Source organism: Mustelus asterias, chromosome 11, assembly GCF_964213995.1.
Source record: "Mustelus asterias chromosome 11, sMusAst1.hap1.1, whole genome shotgun sequence".
Classification (NCBI taxonomy): Eukaryota; Metazoa; Chordata; class Chondrichthyes; order Carcharhiniformes; family Triakidae; genus Mustelus; species Mustelus asterias.
The window spans coordinates 83,811,071-83,827,810 of record NC_135811.1 but is presented as its reverse complement, the minus strand read 5'-3'; the positions used below and the strand labels follow the sequence as shown (position 1 = coordinate 83,827,810).

The 16,740-nt window shown below is 43.1% G+C and overlaps 1 protein-coding gene across 13 annotated transcripts in view; it reads right to left on the bottom strand.

Moving 5' to 3' along the window:
- LOC144500628 (nucleolar transcription factor 1-like) overlaps positions 1-16,740 on the bottom strand; it is a 73,143-nt gene that overhangs the window by 20,362 nt on the left and 36,041 nt on the right. For 4 of the 13 annotated variants that reach the window (XM_078223873.1, XM_078223875.1, XM_078223876.1 and 1 more), the window contains exons 8-12: positions 15,456-15,570; positions 14,028-14,157; positions 9,013-9,154; positions 8,611-8,652; positions 8,317-8,448 (exon numbers count right to left, since the gene is read on the bottom strand). In XM_078223873.1, the coding sequence (XP_078079999.1) occupies positions 8,317-8,448; positions 8,611-8,652; positions 9,013-9,154; positions 14,028-14,157; positions 15,456-15,570 (561 nt within the window). Of the gene's footprint in view, positions 1-3,554; positions 3,711-8,316; positions 8,449-8,610; positions 8,653-9,012; positions 9,155-14,027; positions 14,162-15,455; positions 15,571-16,740 lie in introns of all 13 variants that reach the window. The other 9 variants (XM_078223869.1, XM_078223871.1, XM_078223868.1 and 6 more) reach the window with 3 other exon arrangements.

Genomic DNA, 16,740 nt, shown 5'->3' with positions numbered 1-16,740 from the left:
TCCTTCCACTAAACAACATAACCAGGCCACCGAGTGCAACGCAATTCTGCTATCAGATCACAGCTACTACTATGTGCCGGACGGTTAAATTACTGACTGCAATGTTGATCCTCCTATTTCTTCAAATAATGCTTAACCTCCACAAAATAATTGCGGTCGGATGGATAGTCTTTCTAATGAAGAACACCATGGGGCATTCGCCTTTCAAAATCCAACATTCCTACAATCGCCAAGGGAATCGTGTGATTCCCTGTTGTTCAAAAGAACACTGTCTATAAAAGCTTGAATCCGATACTGTACCAACTCTTTCTAGAATGCACAAATTAAGCTTTAGATCCAAACAGCCAAAAGATGGGCACTTTAAACATGTCCTTCAATGGGTAAGGATGGTCATTATCATAAGGGTTAGTTCATATCCTTTGCTCGATAAGCAACGGTATAACTGGAGGCCAGGTTGAATCATAAAATTACTGAAATCATGTCAGCTTCATTCACCAGATCAAAAACAGCCATACATGGTCATAGTTTTTAGTATCTCCACTGAAGGCCGCATTGAGAATTCCTACCATGCCACAACAGAAATCAAATATTTCTTGATCAGATAAAACAAGAGGGGAACATCCAGAACTAAAGCATCTAGCATAAAAGCATCCACCCATCTAGAGTGGTCAGATCAAACTAAACTTGCTATGCTGCAGATGGGGCCAAAGAAATATTTTGCATGTTGGTCTGCGTAGCCATATCACAAATGCAAAGTCGTCTCCCAAGTGAGCTGGCAGATTAGAAGCCACTCAAATACATCCTCTAACCAACACGTCAAATGCTTGTTCACTCATTACCAGTTAGAAAGCCACACCTTTCAAACCGTGCCCTCTACCATCTAGAAGGACAAAGGCAGCACAGGTGCATGGGAATACCATCACCTGCAAGTTTCCCTCAAAGTCTCTCACCATCCTGACATGGAATTACATCTATGTTACTTCATTATTGTTGGGTCAAAATCCTGTAACACGCCTCTCAAACAACACTGTTGAATTACCTACACCACATGGGGCGCAGTGTTAGAGCACTAGTTCACCACCACCTTCTCAAGGATGGGCAATAAATGACGGCCAGCAACTCCCACGTCCCATTAAAGACAATCCAAAAGTGGTGTGTTGGGTGGGCAGGGAGTGGAGGAGAAAGAGTGATGGCAGAGCGGGAAGAAGAGAGAGACAGCAAGGGGAGGGGGGGAAGAGAGAGAGAGAGAAAGAGAGAGGGAGAGAGGGGGAGGGTGAGGGAAGGGAAGAAAAAGAGAAAGTGGGACGGCGGTGGAGGGAGAGAAAGAGAGGGATGGGGGCGAGGAGAGAGAAGAGAAAGCGATGGCAGTGGAGGAGGAGGGAAAGAGAGAGAGAGAGAGAATGACAGACACACAACATGACATAAACATAGCCTGCTTTGACAAGAAGTGAAATCTCTACGGCATCTTGTTTGCATCTGATTTTTCTCCTGACAAGTACTTAAAAAGCCGTATTCAAATCTCAAGCAGCTATAGCTGACTTGAATACTTGTCTATTCCAAGTAATTTTTATGAAGCTGGGTGATGTACTCCAGTTAAATGATTTGCTGTGGCTATGGCAGCTTCTTCAATCCTGCCAGAAAGGATTACAAGTAAATGAAGGAGGCTGAATATTGCACTCAACAGGGGCTCTGTCTACGCATTACCTTCATATCAAAGAGCAAATCTTTCATTTTCACCATAATCTCGGTGAAGGGCAGCAAGTCATGCTGGGGTATCATAGAATCCTTACAGCGCAGGAGGGGCAATTCAGCCATTGAGTCTGTACCAACCACAATGCACCCAGGCCCTATTCCCACCTATTTACCCTACTAATCCCCCTGACACTAGGGTCAATTTACCATGGCCAATCAACCTAACCCACACATCTTTGGAACTGTGGGAGGAAACCGGAACACCCAGAGGAAACCCATGCAGACACGGGTCCCTGGTGCTGTGAGGCAGCAGTGCTAACCACCGTGCCACCCCACAGTGGTACAACTCCATTAAGTCCCTCTCGTACATCTCCCAAAAGCCATAGATATTGCCTATTAGACACTCTAGTGTGTCCTTCACAGCAAAACCAGGTCCTACCATACAGATGTGAGCAGAGGATAGAAGGGATGACTGGAGAGGTATCAGAAACCAAACTCTAGATCAATTTCCTGCTCCTTGCTGCAGTGACACTGAACGTACTCTGATGCCCCACCTATTATGGAAATGAAGCCGGAGCCTCAGCGCACATTGGCTGACTGACTGCAGGAACCCAGCACTATAAGCTACAGGAGGGAGGATTCCTGCAAGGCTGCCTCCTCTGGTATTGGCTGAGCTCAGCCGGGTTGGCCATAGTAGGAATAATATAAAAATTAAGCATCTCACACCAATAAAAGAACCATTAAACAAACACTTGGATGTCCATCCATCCTTCATCAACTGCAATATTGTCTAAAGTACAAACTAAACCCAATACAGAACTCATAACCAGCAACAAGACTCGATACCAAAAGGTTTGTGCAAATTTGAGTAATAGGATTGAAAAAAAAGGTAATCAGGCGACTAGATTGTTATTGAGGGAGCAACATACAATTTCCATGCCCATACATGAAGGCTCCTCACAGAAGACTGAACACAAATAGCAATATAAGCCTGTATAGGTGCCACTTTGTGAAGAGAGACACATATAAAGTGCTCAGGGAAACTTTTGCCTTGAAAGAAAGGACATGGAAACCAGCTGCATGGAGCAAGTGTTTTGTTGCGATGCCCCACTGACATCTTTATAGACCCCTATGCATCATCAGCTCAGTGTCGCAGTTCTAATCACAGGTAACTCTGGGAGCAAGAACTTGTGCGCAGTACTTTAAGACAAAATACTGAAATATATAGGAATTCCAAGAGGAACAAATATCCACTTGGAAGAACTTTTGAAGTTGGCTAGAAAGAGTGGAACATAGAAGATGCAATAGATACTGCACGACCAAAATTCTGATTTTGTTTAAAATAGGGGACAGGATGGTTTTCACTTCAGCACCGACTGTCGACTTGTTACTAGTTCCAGCCACTTGAGACAAGTTTATGGTCATTACTGGTGCTGCACATGTTAGTTTGGAGTTACAGCTCTTAATGTTAAGCTTCTTTTGGAAAGGGGTAGAGAGACTATGAGTTAACCAACACCATGAAATACAGGCAGAACTGTTCAATCACCTAGAGTTCTTTAATTGAACTATGCCATTCCCATCCATTCAAATACCAGTGGATTCTGCCTTCCAAAAGGCCAACCTGCACCCATTGCTGTTTAAAACCAGGACCATGGAATTCAGGATCTAGAAATAGCAATTAGCACAAATGAAGAGAATGTCAACTCAAATAGTTTTCTTCATCCATTACTGCGGTAACTTAACCCTTTCACAATCCAAGGTCTCAATGGCCTGGTGCTCCAGCCTATTAATGAATTCATTCTGTAGCCACCCCCTGCCTAGACCCTTGTATGGTATCTATCAGCCACTCAAATAATTTTTACCTTTTTCTTCTCAGACAGCTCAGTCCACATCCTGGCCAATTTTCTCGTCAGTTCACTCTCCGACAGCTCCGGCTCCTCCTCCTGCATCTTCTTGCGCTTCTCTTCCGAGAAAATGAACATGGCAGAGATCGGACGCTTTGGTTTGTCAGAAGTAGTCTGATAACAAATGTGAGAAGAGACCCTTTAACCATTTGCTTATTCTGGCAGCTGGTCTTCCACTTCCTTTACCATTCTACCTTCAAGCTGCCAGGTCTCACAATCCTTGCCCTTGAAACCCCTTTCTCTGCAAAGGGTCCCAAGTGCTTACCTCTATTTCTGATGCACGCTAAAAATATACTAGGACCCTCCCCGAGTACTTAAAAGCAGTTTGCAGGTGCAGCTTCAAGATTTCTTCTAATCGCTTGTCCCCTTGCCAATTCCACCCATTCAGCTAACTTAGACAAAGCCATTTTCATTGCCTCCCCTTAAGTTGTCTAGTGGCCCATTCAACTATTACTGAAGCAGACAAGGCGCAGAAATGGAAAATTCTCATCAGGCACCATCATGGGCGGCCATTCTGGACCAGAACAGGAATATTTGTAAGTTAGCTCAAAGACCCTTACCTAACATGGAGGCAAATTAGAAGCATTAACTGGTAGAACCAATATTATACAACCATGATACACACAAGGCTCTCTTCACTGAATTCCATGAATATCCAACTAGTTAAGTGGGGTCACATGGATATGTACCTTCCAAAGACCTTGGTCCATGACAAGCAAATGTTCAAGAGTATGAGTGGTTTGCAGGCGGCAGACTAGCAAGCTGGAACTTACCACTCAGAAGATTCCATGTCATCAAAATCTCTGCTGTGACTAAACTTTAGTCACCCAGAGGAACCCCCTGGAAAAATGAGGGACGTTGGGCTAAGGTAGTCCTGACTGAATCCTGTAAAGCTGAACTAAGCTGCCAATAGGCAAACCCATCATCATATCTGTGGACACAGTACTAAATTGTCACACATCTACATTGTGACCAGTGAACTCTCAACTCTGGCTATGAAATTATTATTGCATATAGATTTCCCACTTGAAAACCAATAATATCCAGCTAACCTTTCAGCAGATGGCAATGCAGCATTACAAACTGTTGGGGCAAGGTCATTCAAGGAGAAGTAGAGACCACAACACCAAAATAAATCGCACATCTACCAGATCAGTTGGGTATTTGTTTATTAAGGGTTTTGAAGATGTTTATTCAGCCGAACATTGAACTATAATGAAAATTTTGAGAAGTGTTAAGAGGTTGCTGTGGCAACCAGAGAAGTGTTGGGCCCATTCCAATCACTTGCAACCTCCCAGCCGCCTCAGTAGGTTTACACTTATTTTTCCAACTACTTGGCAATGAGGGTTCCCTCTTCAGCTTGGAGATTAGCTAATGGAAAAAGGTATTCTGAATAGCGATACGTCACAAAGCTGGAGGTAAAAATTACTGAAGGAAGGGAGGTCAAACAAAATAATTAACAGAAAAAAAAGAGAGGTTAAAGTGAGCAGCTTTCAGTAGGATATCAAAACCCGTGAGAAAATTAACTTGGATGCTGTCTCACCCACAGGCCTTCTTAAACAAACAGCAATGGGTGCAAGTCTATTTCATTCATCCACTGACATTTGGTTTGTACAGCTTATACCAAGTTGCCAGACAGAGTGCAAAAACTTACTACCTGATCATCACTGCCCCATTCCTCCCATTACTAAGCCACTTGCGTTTGACAGTCAAGAGAACATTGATGAGGATCAGACATGTATATATTGCAGAATACCTACAACATAGTTTAAGAGTGGAACTGGGAGATATGTGAGCAGTTTGCAACACACACTGGGACTGAAGCGATATACGCAGGTTACACCACACAGCCCGTGATTCTTCATAAACGCACACTTCAGAAAGCAGTACATCCAGATAAGAGCTACCCTTTTTAGAGCAAATCTGCAGCTGTATCAAGCCCTTTGAAGTTATTTTTCAAAGCGCCTGAGGATTACATGACCAAAGTCACCGTACTGCGAGCTACAGGTTCCAGGTGAGTGCTCCAATTCTGAATGCAATCTACGAATAGACTTTGTCAAATATCTTTGAAAGAACTCGCAAAATTGGGATTCTTGTAATTCCCTGAACAAGGAGCAGAAGGTGTTCAAAGGTCCCAGGTCAAAGGCATATAGTTCCCAGAAGAACTCTGCATCGGCAAATAGATAACACCAAAGGTCCCATTGACAATCTGAAAGAGTCCCTACACACTTGAAGATGAAGACATTGTTTCTAAACTGAAGACAGCATCACCCCAGCAATATTAAGCGACAACCTCAAACTTCACAGTCCCATAAGGCTCCTAATTTCCATAGTAATGGCAATGCTGCTCCTAAGTATTGTGTGGTTCTCTGCGAGAAAGCTAAAACAGATGTATTAGAGTTGCATCTCCAGTGAGGAGAAGAAACATGCCAACACCAAAAGAAAGCCTCTGTATTGAAAACTGTTTGGACTGCAGACAAGCATTTTCTTTTGTTCTAGGCTCAACGGTGACAAACTCAACTGCATGTCCTCAGGCATTGCTGGTTTGTAATTGAAATTGCCAATTCATGCCTTTCCCTGAAACTGCACCGACTGGAAAGCCTTTCCTCTTCTGTCGACTGTATATTAATGATATATGCACGGATTAGAGTTCGAGCTTGAAGGGTCACTGCTTGAAATGTTGCTTAAAGGCTGCAAAGAGTAAGCTGACAATCAAATACAAATGTGCACAGTTCCAAAGGTCAGGCTAAAAAAAAAAAGAGATGCTAAAAGCAGATATTCAAATATCAGAACTTGAGTTATGTGCAGGAGCAGGGCAATGATCTTAGAGCAGCGACAATGAGCAGGCTATGACAAACCAGCAGAAACATCAAAGTAAGGGATCAACAATGCTACGAAGAGGAGCTTATGAAGGTAAAGTCAATGAGAAAATCAGCTCCCTCCAGACAACGCTCAGATCTGAGGATCTGGAAGTACCAACATCATGCCAAATGCAGAGGACCTGAAAAGGAAGTTTATGGTATACATGCTGTTCAATACACACGTTTCTAACACCAATTAATACATCAAAACGGTTAAAAAGACAGATTTTCAAATCAGCAAATGAAGCCAAGTATCAGGTACAGACATCATCGATTGGAGCAAAATTTTCTCATCCTAAAACTCTTCAGGAAATGTGGGTGTCTGATAGTAAGAAATACACTAAGAGATTCCCAGTGCTTAGGCAGGAGACGGTGGTCAGTCTTTGAATCACGATGAACATAAAATCACAACCTATCCAGCGATAACAATTCCTTTATCAAGATGCACATTCTTGCCACAAGCACCTTCCAGTGTATGCAGGGGCTGAAGAAGCTTGCCCTCCAGTTTAAAACTATTGCCAAAGAAAAGTCTTCTTGTTGAGTCACTGTACTATCACACAGTGCAGCATTGCCTAGAATGCATGGAGTAGTCCGTGACTTTCCATCGTTAAAGGGTGCCATTTTTAGACAACTCCCAAACAATAGTAAAGCCATTGAAAACATCCCAAATACTGTCAGATATCTATTCAAAGATTATAATGTGACAAAAAAACATTTAGTGAGAGATTTCTCATAGTAAGTAACCTTGAGCAGGACAAGTGTTCCACAGAAAGCAACTTACTGCCCAAGAAAAGCAACAAAAATCCATAATAAGAGCATTTTCAAATCCAACGCATTAAACTCTGCAGGAAAAAAAACAGCTGTAAAGCAACAGATTCTTCCCCTCCCTCCTCACCCCCAAACCCCAAACCCCAGCCCATTGCTGCACTCCTGGCACGACCAGCGGCATTAAGTGACAATTCCATACCACATACAAGACCCAATGACACAGAAGCCAGTTTGTGAAACTTCACCCGCGGACTGCAATTGAAAACAAGTCAGCAGAAGCAACTAGATCTAACAGACCAGCAGTACCTACAATGAAAGCAGACCCGTAAACAAATCGAGCTACGTAGCATTTAAATGCTGATGACAAAATTCAACAAAAAAAACTGCACAAGATCCAGGCAGTTGTCTCCACATCAATGCTAAAAACCACACATCCAATGCAATTCCAGCCCCAATTAAAAACAAACGTGGATATCGCGACTGATCAAATCTTAAGATAAGCGTCCACATTGTGCCAAGGCACTGGAACAGCCCACTGGCTCTGCAAAATACCTGTGTCACCAATGGTGTGGGAACCATGTAATTGAGATCCAAGACCGTTCCAGATTCAATCCTACACCAAATTAATATCAGTCGTGGCACAAACGGAGCACTGCTGAGCTTTGTATAACATGTATGAACGGGTTGAATAATGTATTTGGACATGTCCATCCCCTCACACCAGATGACACTTAATATTTTAGGAGCGAGAGGGCTGTTAGGGTTATTCGTGTCTTGAGGAGGATGGGTGTAATGATTGACTCAGTGCTCTCAGGACTGTATTGGCACTCAAAACGCCAGTGAATTTTACCCTGGCATCAATGGAAAGTAATACAAGAAAGACTTTACCTCATCATAACCAAGTTTAGCCTTTCCTTTAGAATCTCTGAACTTAAGAAAGGCATTCCACGTGCAAAAGAGTGCATGCACATTGTTCATCTGTAGGTTGATCCATTGTTGTGTGCAAGTCTGTGTGCATCTCTTAGGAAAAATTAACACATCAACTCAAATACAAACCAAGTTGCTAAAAAGGGAAGCTAATGAACACGCACCTTGGTGGCATCTAAAAGTGGCAATGGGATGCCTTTAACTCCACCCTGCTTCAAATTGCTTGCAGCTCTCTTGTTGATTCCAATCATCTTCTCTTCAGAGAGGACTCTTTGTTGCTCATGCTCAGGGAGGCTCTGCCACAGGATAAGATAAAATGATTCGTTTTTACAAAAGAAATCATGGCAATACAGAGATGCAAGCCTGCCATCTTCACCCGCGTTGAAGGAGAATGCATTAAGATCTACAATCTATTCTTGGTACCTTGCAATGACTGGGAATCATAGAATAGCACCTACCATCAAGAAACGATGAAGGTTAATTTCATATTCCTTCTTTTTCTATGGGAAGGAAACAAAATAAGAAACTTGTCAACCATGCTCTCAACTGTTCCTAATTTATTACAATTAAAAGTTATGGTCGCTTCAAACAACCCATTTTGAAACAAGCCATTCCTCCAATATCTCGCATCCTCAATTAACTCTCTCAATATAGTGGGGAGATCCCGGAGACTCATCCCATTATTTCCCTTTCTATGGGAGCCAGTTTCACTGGAATGATCATTCACAAGAAACAGAAACAAGTTTTCAAAGAAAGGTCCTTCAACATTGACTCAAAAAATCACAACATTTTAGTAAAAGCATCTTTGTAAAAGAGCTCTCTCATCCGATTGCCATTTCTCGAGTTGCCAAAATTCTTACTTGTTCACATCGTTTCTGGTATGCATCCTTCTCTTTCTGAGACAACATCTTCCACTGCTTACTGCACAGCACCATACGCTCTGTGCTGGGAATGTCTTTCATGTTGGACATTAGCTCAGCGCAATACAGAGAATAGCCATTTCTAAAACAGAATGGAGAAAAGTTGGTGAGGTACAGCACAGAGGTTTGGAATATCCCCTCTCAAAATGGTACCTGGGATTTGACCCGGAGGTTCAACCTCTTTGGATCCAAGGTAACATGCCGGAGAATGGGAGCTTGGAACCAAATCAATTCCATGAACCAGTCAGTCCCACGAGTACTTGAGGGCATTGTCACTAAAGAGACGAGCATGACTGGTTCATTGGAGGGATGGATCAGTTACTGGAACCATAAAACAGGAACAGGCCCTTCGGCCCACGATGTTGTGCCAAACATTGTCACATTAAATTAATCCCTTCTGCCTTCCCTTAGTCCATATCCCTTGTATATTCATGTGTTTATCTACATGGGGGGGGCGGGGGGGGAAGAAGAGAGAGGAAGAGGTGTGTCTGGGAGACAAGGACGAAAGGAAGGTCTATGATTGGGTGAATTGGATGAAATTGAATGGAAGAACAGTTAGCCTTCTAGAGCCAAAGGGAATGGTGATGGGGCAGGAAAAGAAACACAAGATGTGCAGGTGTGCTGCTAGCTAACTGAAAGCAAGAAACAAGAGAAGGAAAACCAATAACAAGCAAAGAAAACGAAACAAAATGGGGCAGAGATTATGGTCTGAAATGGTTGAACCCATTGTGAAGTCCAGAAGGCTGAAAGCTGCCGAATTGAAAGATGAGGTGCTGTCTTTCAATCATGTCGGGATTCACTGGAACTGTGCAGAAGGTTGGGGACAAAGGAGGCAGTGTGAGGGCAAGATGGAGAATTCAAGTGATGGGTGACCGGAAGCTCAGGGGCATGCTTGCAGACCGAACAAAAAGGTGCTCTACAGAATGGTCACCCTATTCGCTTTTGGTAGAGGAGATCACACTGTGAACGGCGAATGTGGTCGACTAATTTGAAAGTACATGCAAATCAGTGCTTCACCTGGAAAGGGCATTTGGGGCCTCTGACAGTGAGAACAGAGGAGTCATAGAGGAGGTAAAAGAACAGATGTTACATCCCGTGTTTGCTTGAAAAGATTCTGTGGGAGGGTGTTGGGGTAACTGAGGAGTGGACTGGGGTATTGCTGGAGGGGGCATTAAAGATGGCCCCTTCAAAATGTTTACGGGGGCGGAGGGGGGGATGTGTTTAATGGTAGCAGCACGCTCAAGATGGCAGAGAATGAATCATTGACTGCAGAGGCTGATGGGGTGGAAGGCAAGGACCTATCGTGGCGCTGGAAGGGTGGGCAAGGGATGACAGAAAAAGTGCAGAAAATGTAGCAAACACACCAATCAGGATGAGATTCTTGGTTGAGATAAAGGGAGGACATAGCAAAAAGAAACTACATTCTATGGATATTTATATGAACTTGAGGTTTTTGTTAAGATTCCTCGTAAAACTGAAGTTCATGAAATTAAAGGCAAATCATACTCCTAGTCAGATTGGTTAGGCAGCAGAAACACAAAGGTATAGTAACAGATATTTAATTAGACTGGAACAAAGTGACTAGCGATGCCCCAAGATGATGTGTTAGGGTCGACTCAGTATATTAACAACTTGAAAACAAGAGAGAGCCATGTATCCAAGCTTGCCTAGGCCACAAATATTGGTTACATAGTAAATAATGTAGGCAGGAGCATCAAATTACATAAGAGACAGATTTGAGTGAGTGAGTATAACTGTGGCAGATGGATTTCAATGCAGTGTGGTCCAACATGGACATGTTCACAAAAGGACAGTTCCAAATGTTTAAATTGATGCAAAGGTTGGGAAGAGTCGAGGTCAGTACAAAAAAGGCTTGCAGAATGTTTATCATCATCAGAGCATTAAAATATAAAGGCATCAAAGCTTTCTACAGTGATTATCAATCCCTGATTAGACCACTTCTGGAGGACAGTGTACAGTTCTGGGCACCACACCTTTGAACGGTTGTAGTGGACTTGGGAAATGTGCAATACAGATTCACCCGAATGTCACCAGCGCGCTAAGAGTTGATTAACAAAAAAGACCTGCATTTCCTACAGCACCTCTCATGATCACCAGAGTCAAAGTGTTTTACAGCAAACACAAGTGCTTTTGGAGTGTCGTTACTATTGTAATCTAGAAAACATGGTAGCCAATTTGCACATAACACGATCCCACAAAACAGCCATGTGATTACGACCCAATGATCTGTTTGCATGATGCTGATTGAGGGATATACATTGACCAGGACACTAGGGATGACTCCACTTCTGTTCATTAAAATTGCACCACAGAACCTTTTACGTCCACCTAATAGGGCAGCCCGGGGCCTTGGTTTAATAGCCCATCTGAAAGAATAGTGCAGTACTATTTCTGGAATTCCCTCCCTAATGGCATTGTGGGTCAACCCACAGCATGTGGACTGCAGCAATTCGCGAAGGCAGCTCTCCGACACCTTAAGGGCAACTAGGGATGGGCAATAAATGCTGGCCAGCCAGCAATGCCCATGTCCTCCAAATGAATAAAACAAAACTGAGGAAGTGCAGCAGAGTATCAGTGTTGAATTTTGTGCACAAGTTCTGGGGTAGGACTTTACCTTCTGACGAAGGGGTGAGAATGCAACCAACTGAGCCACAGCTGACACTGGAGTTTACATCAAACAGGGGAGGGATGGGGAGGAATCTAGAACAAGGGAACATAACCTTCAAATCTGATTGAGGCTATTCGGAAGTTAGGAAATGATTCTTGACATTTAAAAAAATCCAGTTATGGGACGTGGGCATCGCTGGCTGGGCCATCATTCATTGTCTATCTTCAATTGTCCTCAAGGTGGTGGTGAACTGCCTTCTTCAACCGCTACAGTCCATGTGATGTAGGACCACCTACAGTGCTGTTAAGGAGGGAGTTCCAGGGTTTTGACCCAAAGACATTGAAGGAACAATAATACATTTCCAAGTCAGGATGATGAGTGGCTTGGAGGAGAAGCTTCAGGTGCTTGTCCCAGGTATCTGCTGCTCTTGCCCTTCCAGATGGTAGTGGTTGTCTATTAGCCTTGTTGAGTTCCTGCAGTGCATCTTGTAGTGGTACACACAGTAGCTACTGTGTGTCAGCGCTGGAAGGAAAGAATATTTGTGGATGGGGTGCTAATCAAGTGGACAGCTTCATCCTGGATGATGTCAAGTTTCTTAATTATTTTTGGAGCAGCATTCATCAAGGCAAGTGGAGAATATCCATTATACTCCTGACTTGTGTCTTGTAGACAGTGGACAGATTTTGAGTCAGGAGGTGCGAGTTACTTGCCACGGGATTCCTAGCGACCTGTTCTGGTCGCCACAGTATTTATACGGCTAGTGTAGTTTGGTTTCTGGTCAACGGTAACCCCCAGGATGTTGATAGCGGGGAATTCAGTGATGGTGATGCCATTGAATGTCCAGGGGTGATGGTTAGGTTGTCTCTTCCTGGAGATGGTCATTGCCTGACGCTTGCATGGCACGAATGCTAATTGCCTCGTCTGCCCAAGTCTGGATATTATCCAGGAATTGCTGTATTTGGACGTGGACTGCTTCAGTGTCTGAGTTGCAAATGGTGCTGAACATTGCGCAGTCATCAGCGAACATCCCTATTTCTGATCTTAAGATGGAAGGAAGGTCATTGATGAAGCAACTGAAGATGGTTGGGTCAAGGACACTATCCTAAGGAACTCCTGCAGTGAGATCCTGGAATCGGGGTGTTGACCTCCAACAATCACAACCATCTTCTTTTGTGCTGGGTACGACTCCATCCAGTAGACAGTTCCCTTCCCTCCCCAAAGTCCCATTGATTGCAGCTTTGCTAGGGCTCCCCGATGTCACGTCACACTTGGTTAAATGCTACCGTGTTGTGGTCTACAAGCTTAATCTTGGCCAACTTGTATTTAAACTTTCTGTCTTTGAGCATTTCCATTATGCCCTTATAGTCGTGTGTATACACAGAAACTCCCTATAGGTGGATGTAGCTTTTTTCAGTAACCTGAAGGATTTCTAAGCGTGTCAAGACATCTGGCTGGCCAAAATACAGCATATTTCTACCTCCCTTTCAGTGAATCAAATTCATTCTGTTTTTTGTGTTGTAAGAAATGGTGAATAAAATGTAGAAAAAATTAGATTATTACAGAAACAACTCTATTTCCAGAGCAGCCTGCTGGACTAACAGCCACAGGACAACGCAGGCCTCCCATCTCTGCTAAAGATGCGACTCCAGCAAAGGCGCGAAACAAAACATTCCTAAACACCCAAGTTTGGATCTCATGATCCATACCTAAATCAACTGCCTGAGTAAAGGTTAAACAGAATAGCCTGATAAGCAATAAGGCATGAGAAGACTTCAGGAGTTGAGTGTAGGATGGGTACAGGAGGTTGGGGGCCCCTTGTTCCTCAAGTGCTTGGATTAATGGGATCAAACGAGTGGCCGACATGGGCTTTTCACCAATTTCTAGAAATAAGGTTTAAGAACAGGTGCTTGGGAGGGAAGCTTTTGCAGTCTTGGGATGGAATATGATCCAGAGTAGAGTTACATAACACTTCTGGTAACCTCAAGACGACAAGAACAATAAAGTCTGCCACCTTCAGCTGCGGAGATCAGCTTCATTCATTTGCCCAATTTAGGAGCAGGAGGCCATGTTAAAGTGACAGCTACCTCCGGCCGCGGAAATATCCCTGTCCATTCATCTGATCCAGGCCCACTAAACCGCTTATCTATTATGGGCCATATGCCTTTTCTGCTCATTTAGTTTGTGTATCATATCTAAACCGTCACTGCTTAATAAACTTTAAAATCAAACATGACTTTCGACCCTCTTTTTGCATACTCTGCATCTCCTGGACCAAATCTGTGTGTTCAAAATGCTACCATCAGACACATTTAGGGTGGACACTTACGGTGGAGGCTTTGTGGGTCGACCATCAAACTTGTCCTTGAGCTGCCGCTCAGCTTTAGTCAATGTATTTTTGGTCAGATCGTCCAGATTGATGCTTTGCTCTGGGTGACGTACAACATAGTCCCTCATTGCTTCCTGCAAGCAGAAGGTGGCCATGTTAAAAATGATTTGGTAATTACAAATGCCCTCTTTCCCCATTACAATGCATCTAAAACAGAACTGATAACACTCTTTACAAAACAGATTTCAATCTATTTTAAAGGTTCATTACTGCTCCAAATTTTCTTCTGTTCTATTAAGGCATACCCCGCTGTACTATGCCCAAGTGGCTATTCCATTGTGTTTGCTGAGATAATGAGGGTTTTCATTCTATTGGAATCAGGCAACCAAACAGTATAGAGGCTTTTGCCAATTCTCTCAAGGGTGATAATCTAGCCCACTTTCCCCAGAGCTGCAAACCTTTCCTCGTCAAATGGAGGTCTAATTTCCTGAATTACTATTGAATCTGCCTTTGCCATCCTTTCAGATAATTCGCCAAGTGAAAAAAAACCTTCATCCCTCAGTTTTCCTGTCAATTATTTCAAATCTCCAGCCTCTGATTACTGACCCTCCTCCTACTACAGTTCTCTCCATCTATTCTATCTAAACAAGTCATAACTCTCAAATTCCTTGTATCTCTATTAAATATCCATTAACCTTCTATAGCCCAAGGAGAACAATCCCTATTTCCCCAAGGAGATTTTCACTCTTATCAAAGACCTGAGAGTTCCCTTTAATGTTACTCCATTTTTTCTCCTCATGTATTATCTTTGCCCCTCTTATTCCTCTACTCTTGTTTGATTCTGTTCTTTCCCCTGACCTTAGCAAAGAAGTCAGAAATAAAGGGTGATCTATTTCTAAAAGGAATGTTAGTTTGTATTCAATGCACAAAAGACTATCCGATGTAAATCGGGCTTCTGGCATTCCTGTGAATTTTCACAAAGCAATTGGGTAAATAAGTTTGATACCCAGTTTGGCCCAGAGCACATGGGCCACTCGACAACTTAAAGGAAAATCTGAGCTGGGTAACCTACTGATAGGCTTCTAACCATAAAAGTGTGCAACAGCGTCCCACAGCTATTCACCTGCTACTTACCCTTCCCAAAATACTGTGCCAAAACTTGGCATCATATCCAAGGCCAACTGTTTTGAACTGTAGACCAGGATTCTTAAGACACAAAGCAGTGTCCTCATACACCACATTGGCATAACCTATCTGGGTGTTCTGAGAACTCACCCATCATTAGTGCACTCTTACCCAAGACCCTTATCAAAAAAGGACGAGGCTTATCCACCACGACAAGCCTTTGCTGAAAATCTTGAGGGGATAGGCTGACCTATCCTCTTCACAATACTCGACATAATCAAGCTTTTGGTTTTATGATGCAACTTGCCTCATACAGCTCGCGCTGCTCCAAGCTTTTGCCAATCCACTTGAGTCGTTTCTTGTCAGACAGCTGGGACCACTGTTTCCCCAGTGCCTCTTTAACATCCTTCATTGTTGCCTGGGGAAAAAAAACAAGTCTCACTGATACATGGTGTCTACTCTTGTGATGGTTACATCATTTGATTACTAGGCAACCACAGACCTGAATTCGTCAACAACTGCAACAAAAATAACTAATGTAATGTTGAAGCCACAAGGTATTGTATTCCCACAGTAAGTCAGAGTTGAGGGAAATGATTTAAGCCTCTTCATCCACTGTATGGCCATTTGTCAAGTGTTTGTTTAAAGAAAGGTCACGGAGTAATCTTCAAATATGGTCAAAGTAAAGGAACCATTAGCTAAGTACTCGGAAACATCTATTTGTTTCTTTGAGAATCAGGAAACATAAATATAAAAGGGAAGGCGGTGGCGGAGTGGTATTGTCACTGGACTGGTAATCCAGAGACCCAGGGTAATGTGCTGGGGATCCAAGTTTGAATTCCACCATGGCAGATAGTGAACTTTGAACGCAATATAAAAGTAAAAAGAAAATCTGGAAATAAAAGTCCAATGATGATCATGAAACCATTGTCGATTGCTGTAAAAACCCATCTGATTCACTAATGTCCTTTAGGAAAGGAAATCTGTCGTCCTGGCCTGGTCTGGCCTACGTGTGACTCCAGACCTACATCAATGCGATTGATTCTTAACTTCCCTCCAAAATGCCACTCGGCCTATAAATGCTAGTCTAGCCAGTGACAGCAACATCCCATCAGGAATAGAAAAAGGGCCTTCTGATGAACAGTCGATGATCCAAAGCATTAATGTCATTTCCATCATTACGTGTTGCCTGACCCGAGTGCTTCGAGGATTTTCTGTTCATTTATGAGAAGATACAAGTTGGCATAAACCTACATTGTTATTGATGTGGACGGCCCTGTCGTGCTGACAGGAGCCAAAGCTGTGAAAAATATTTTAAGAGTTTTGTTGATACCCATCTGCAGGCAAAGCCAATTACACAGACCACATTGGTTGAGCTAATTCATCATGGCATAATGAAAGATCCTCAATTAGTGCCAACATTACTCAAACCTCTTTTGGGAAGGTATGAAGACTCAGGATGTTGCCCAACAATGGCCCAAGGAAACATCTGACCGAGTCAATTAAGTCGATGAAGCAAATTAATTTGACTGTCGAATGCCGAGTGTGAGATCAGTCAGAGTTGCCATGTCAGCAAAATACCTAAGAA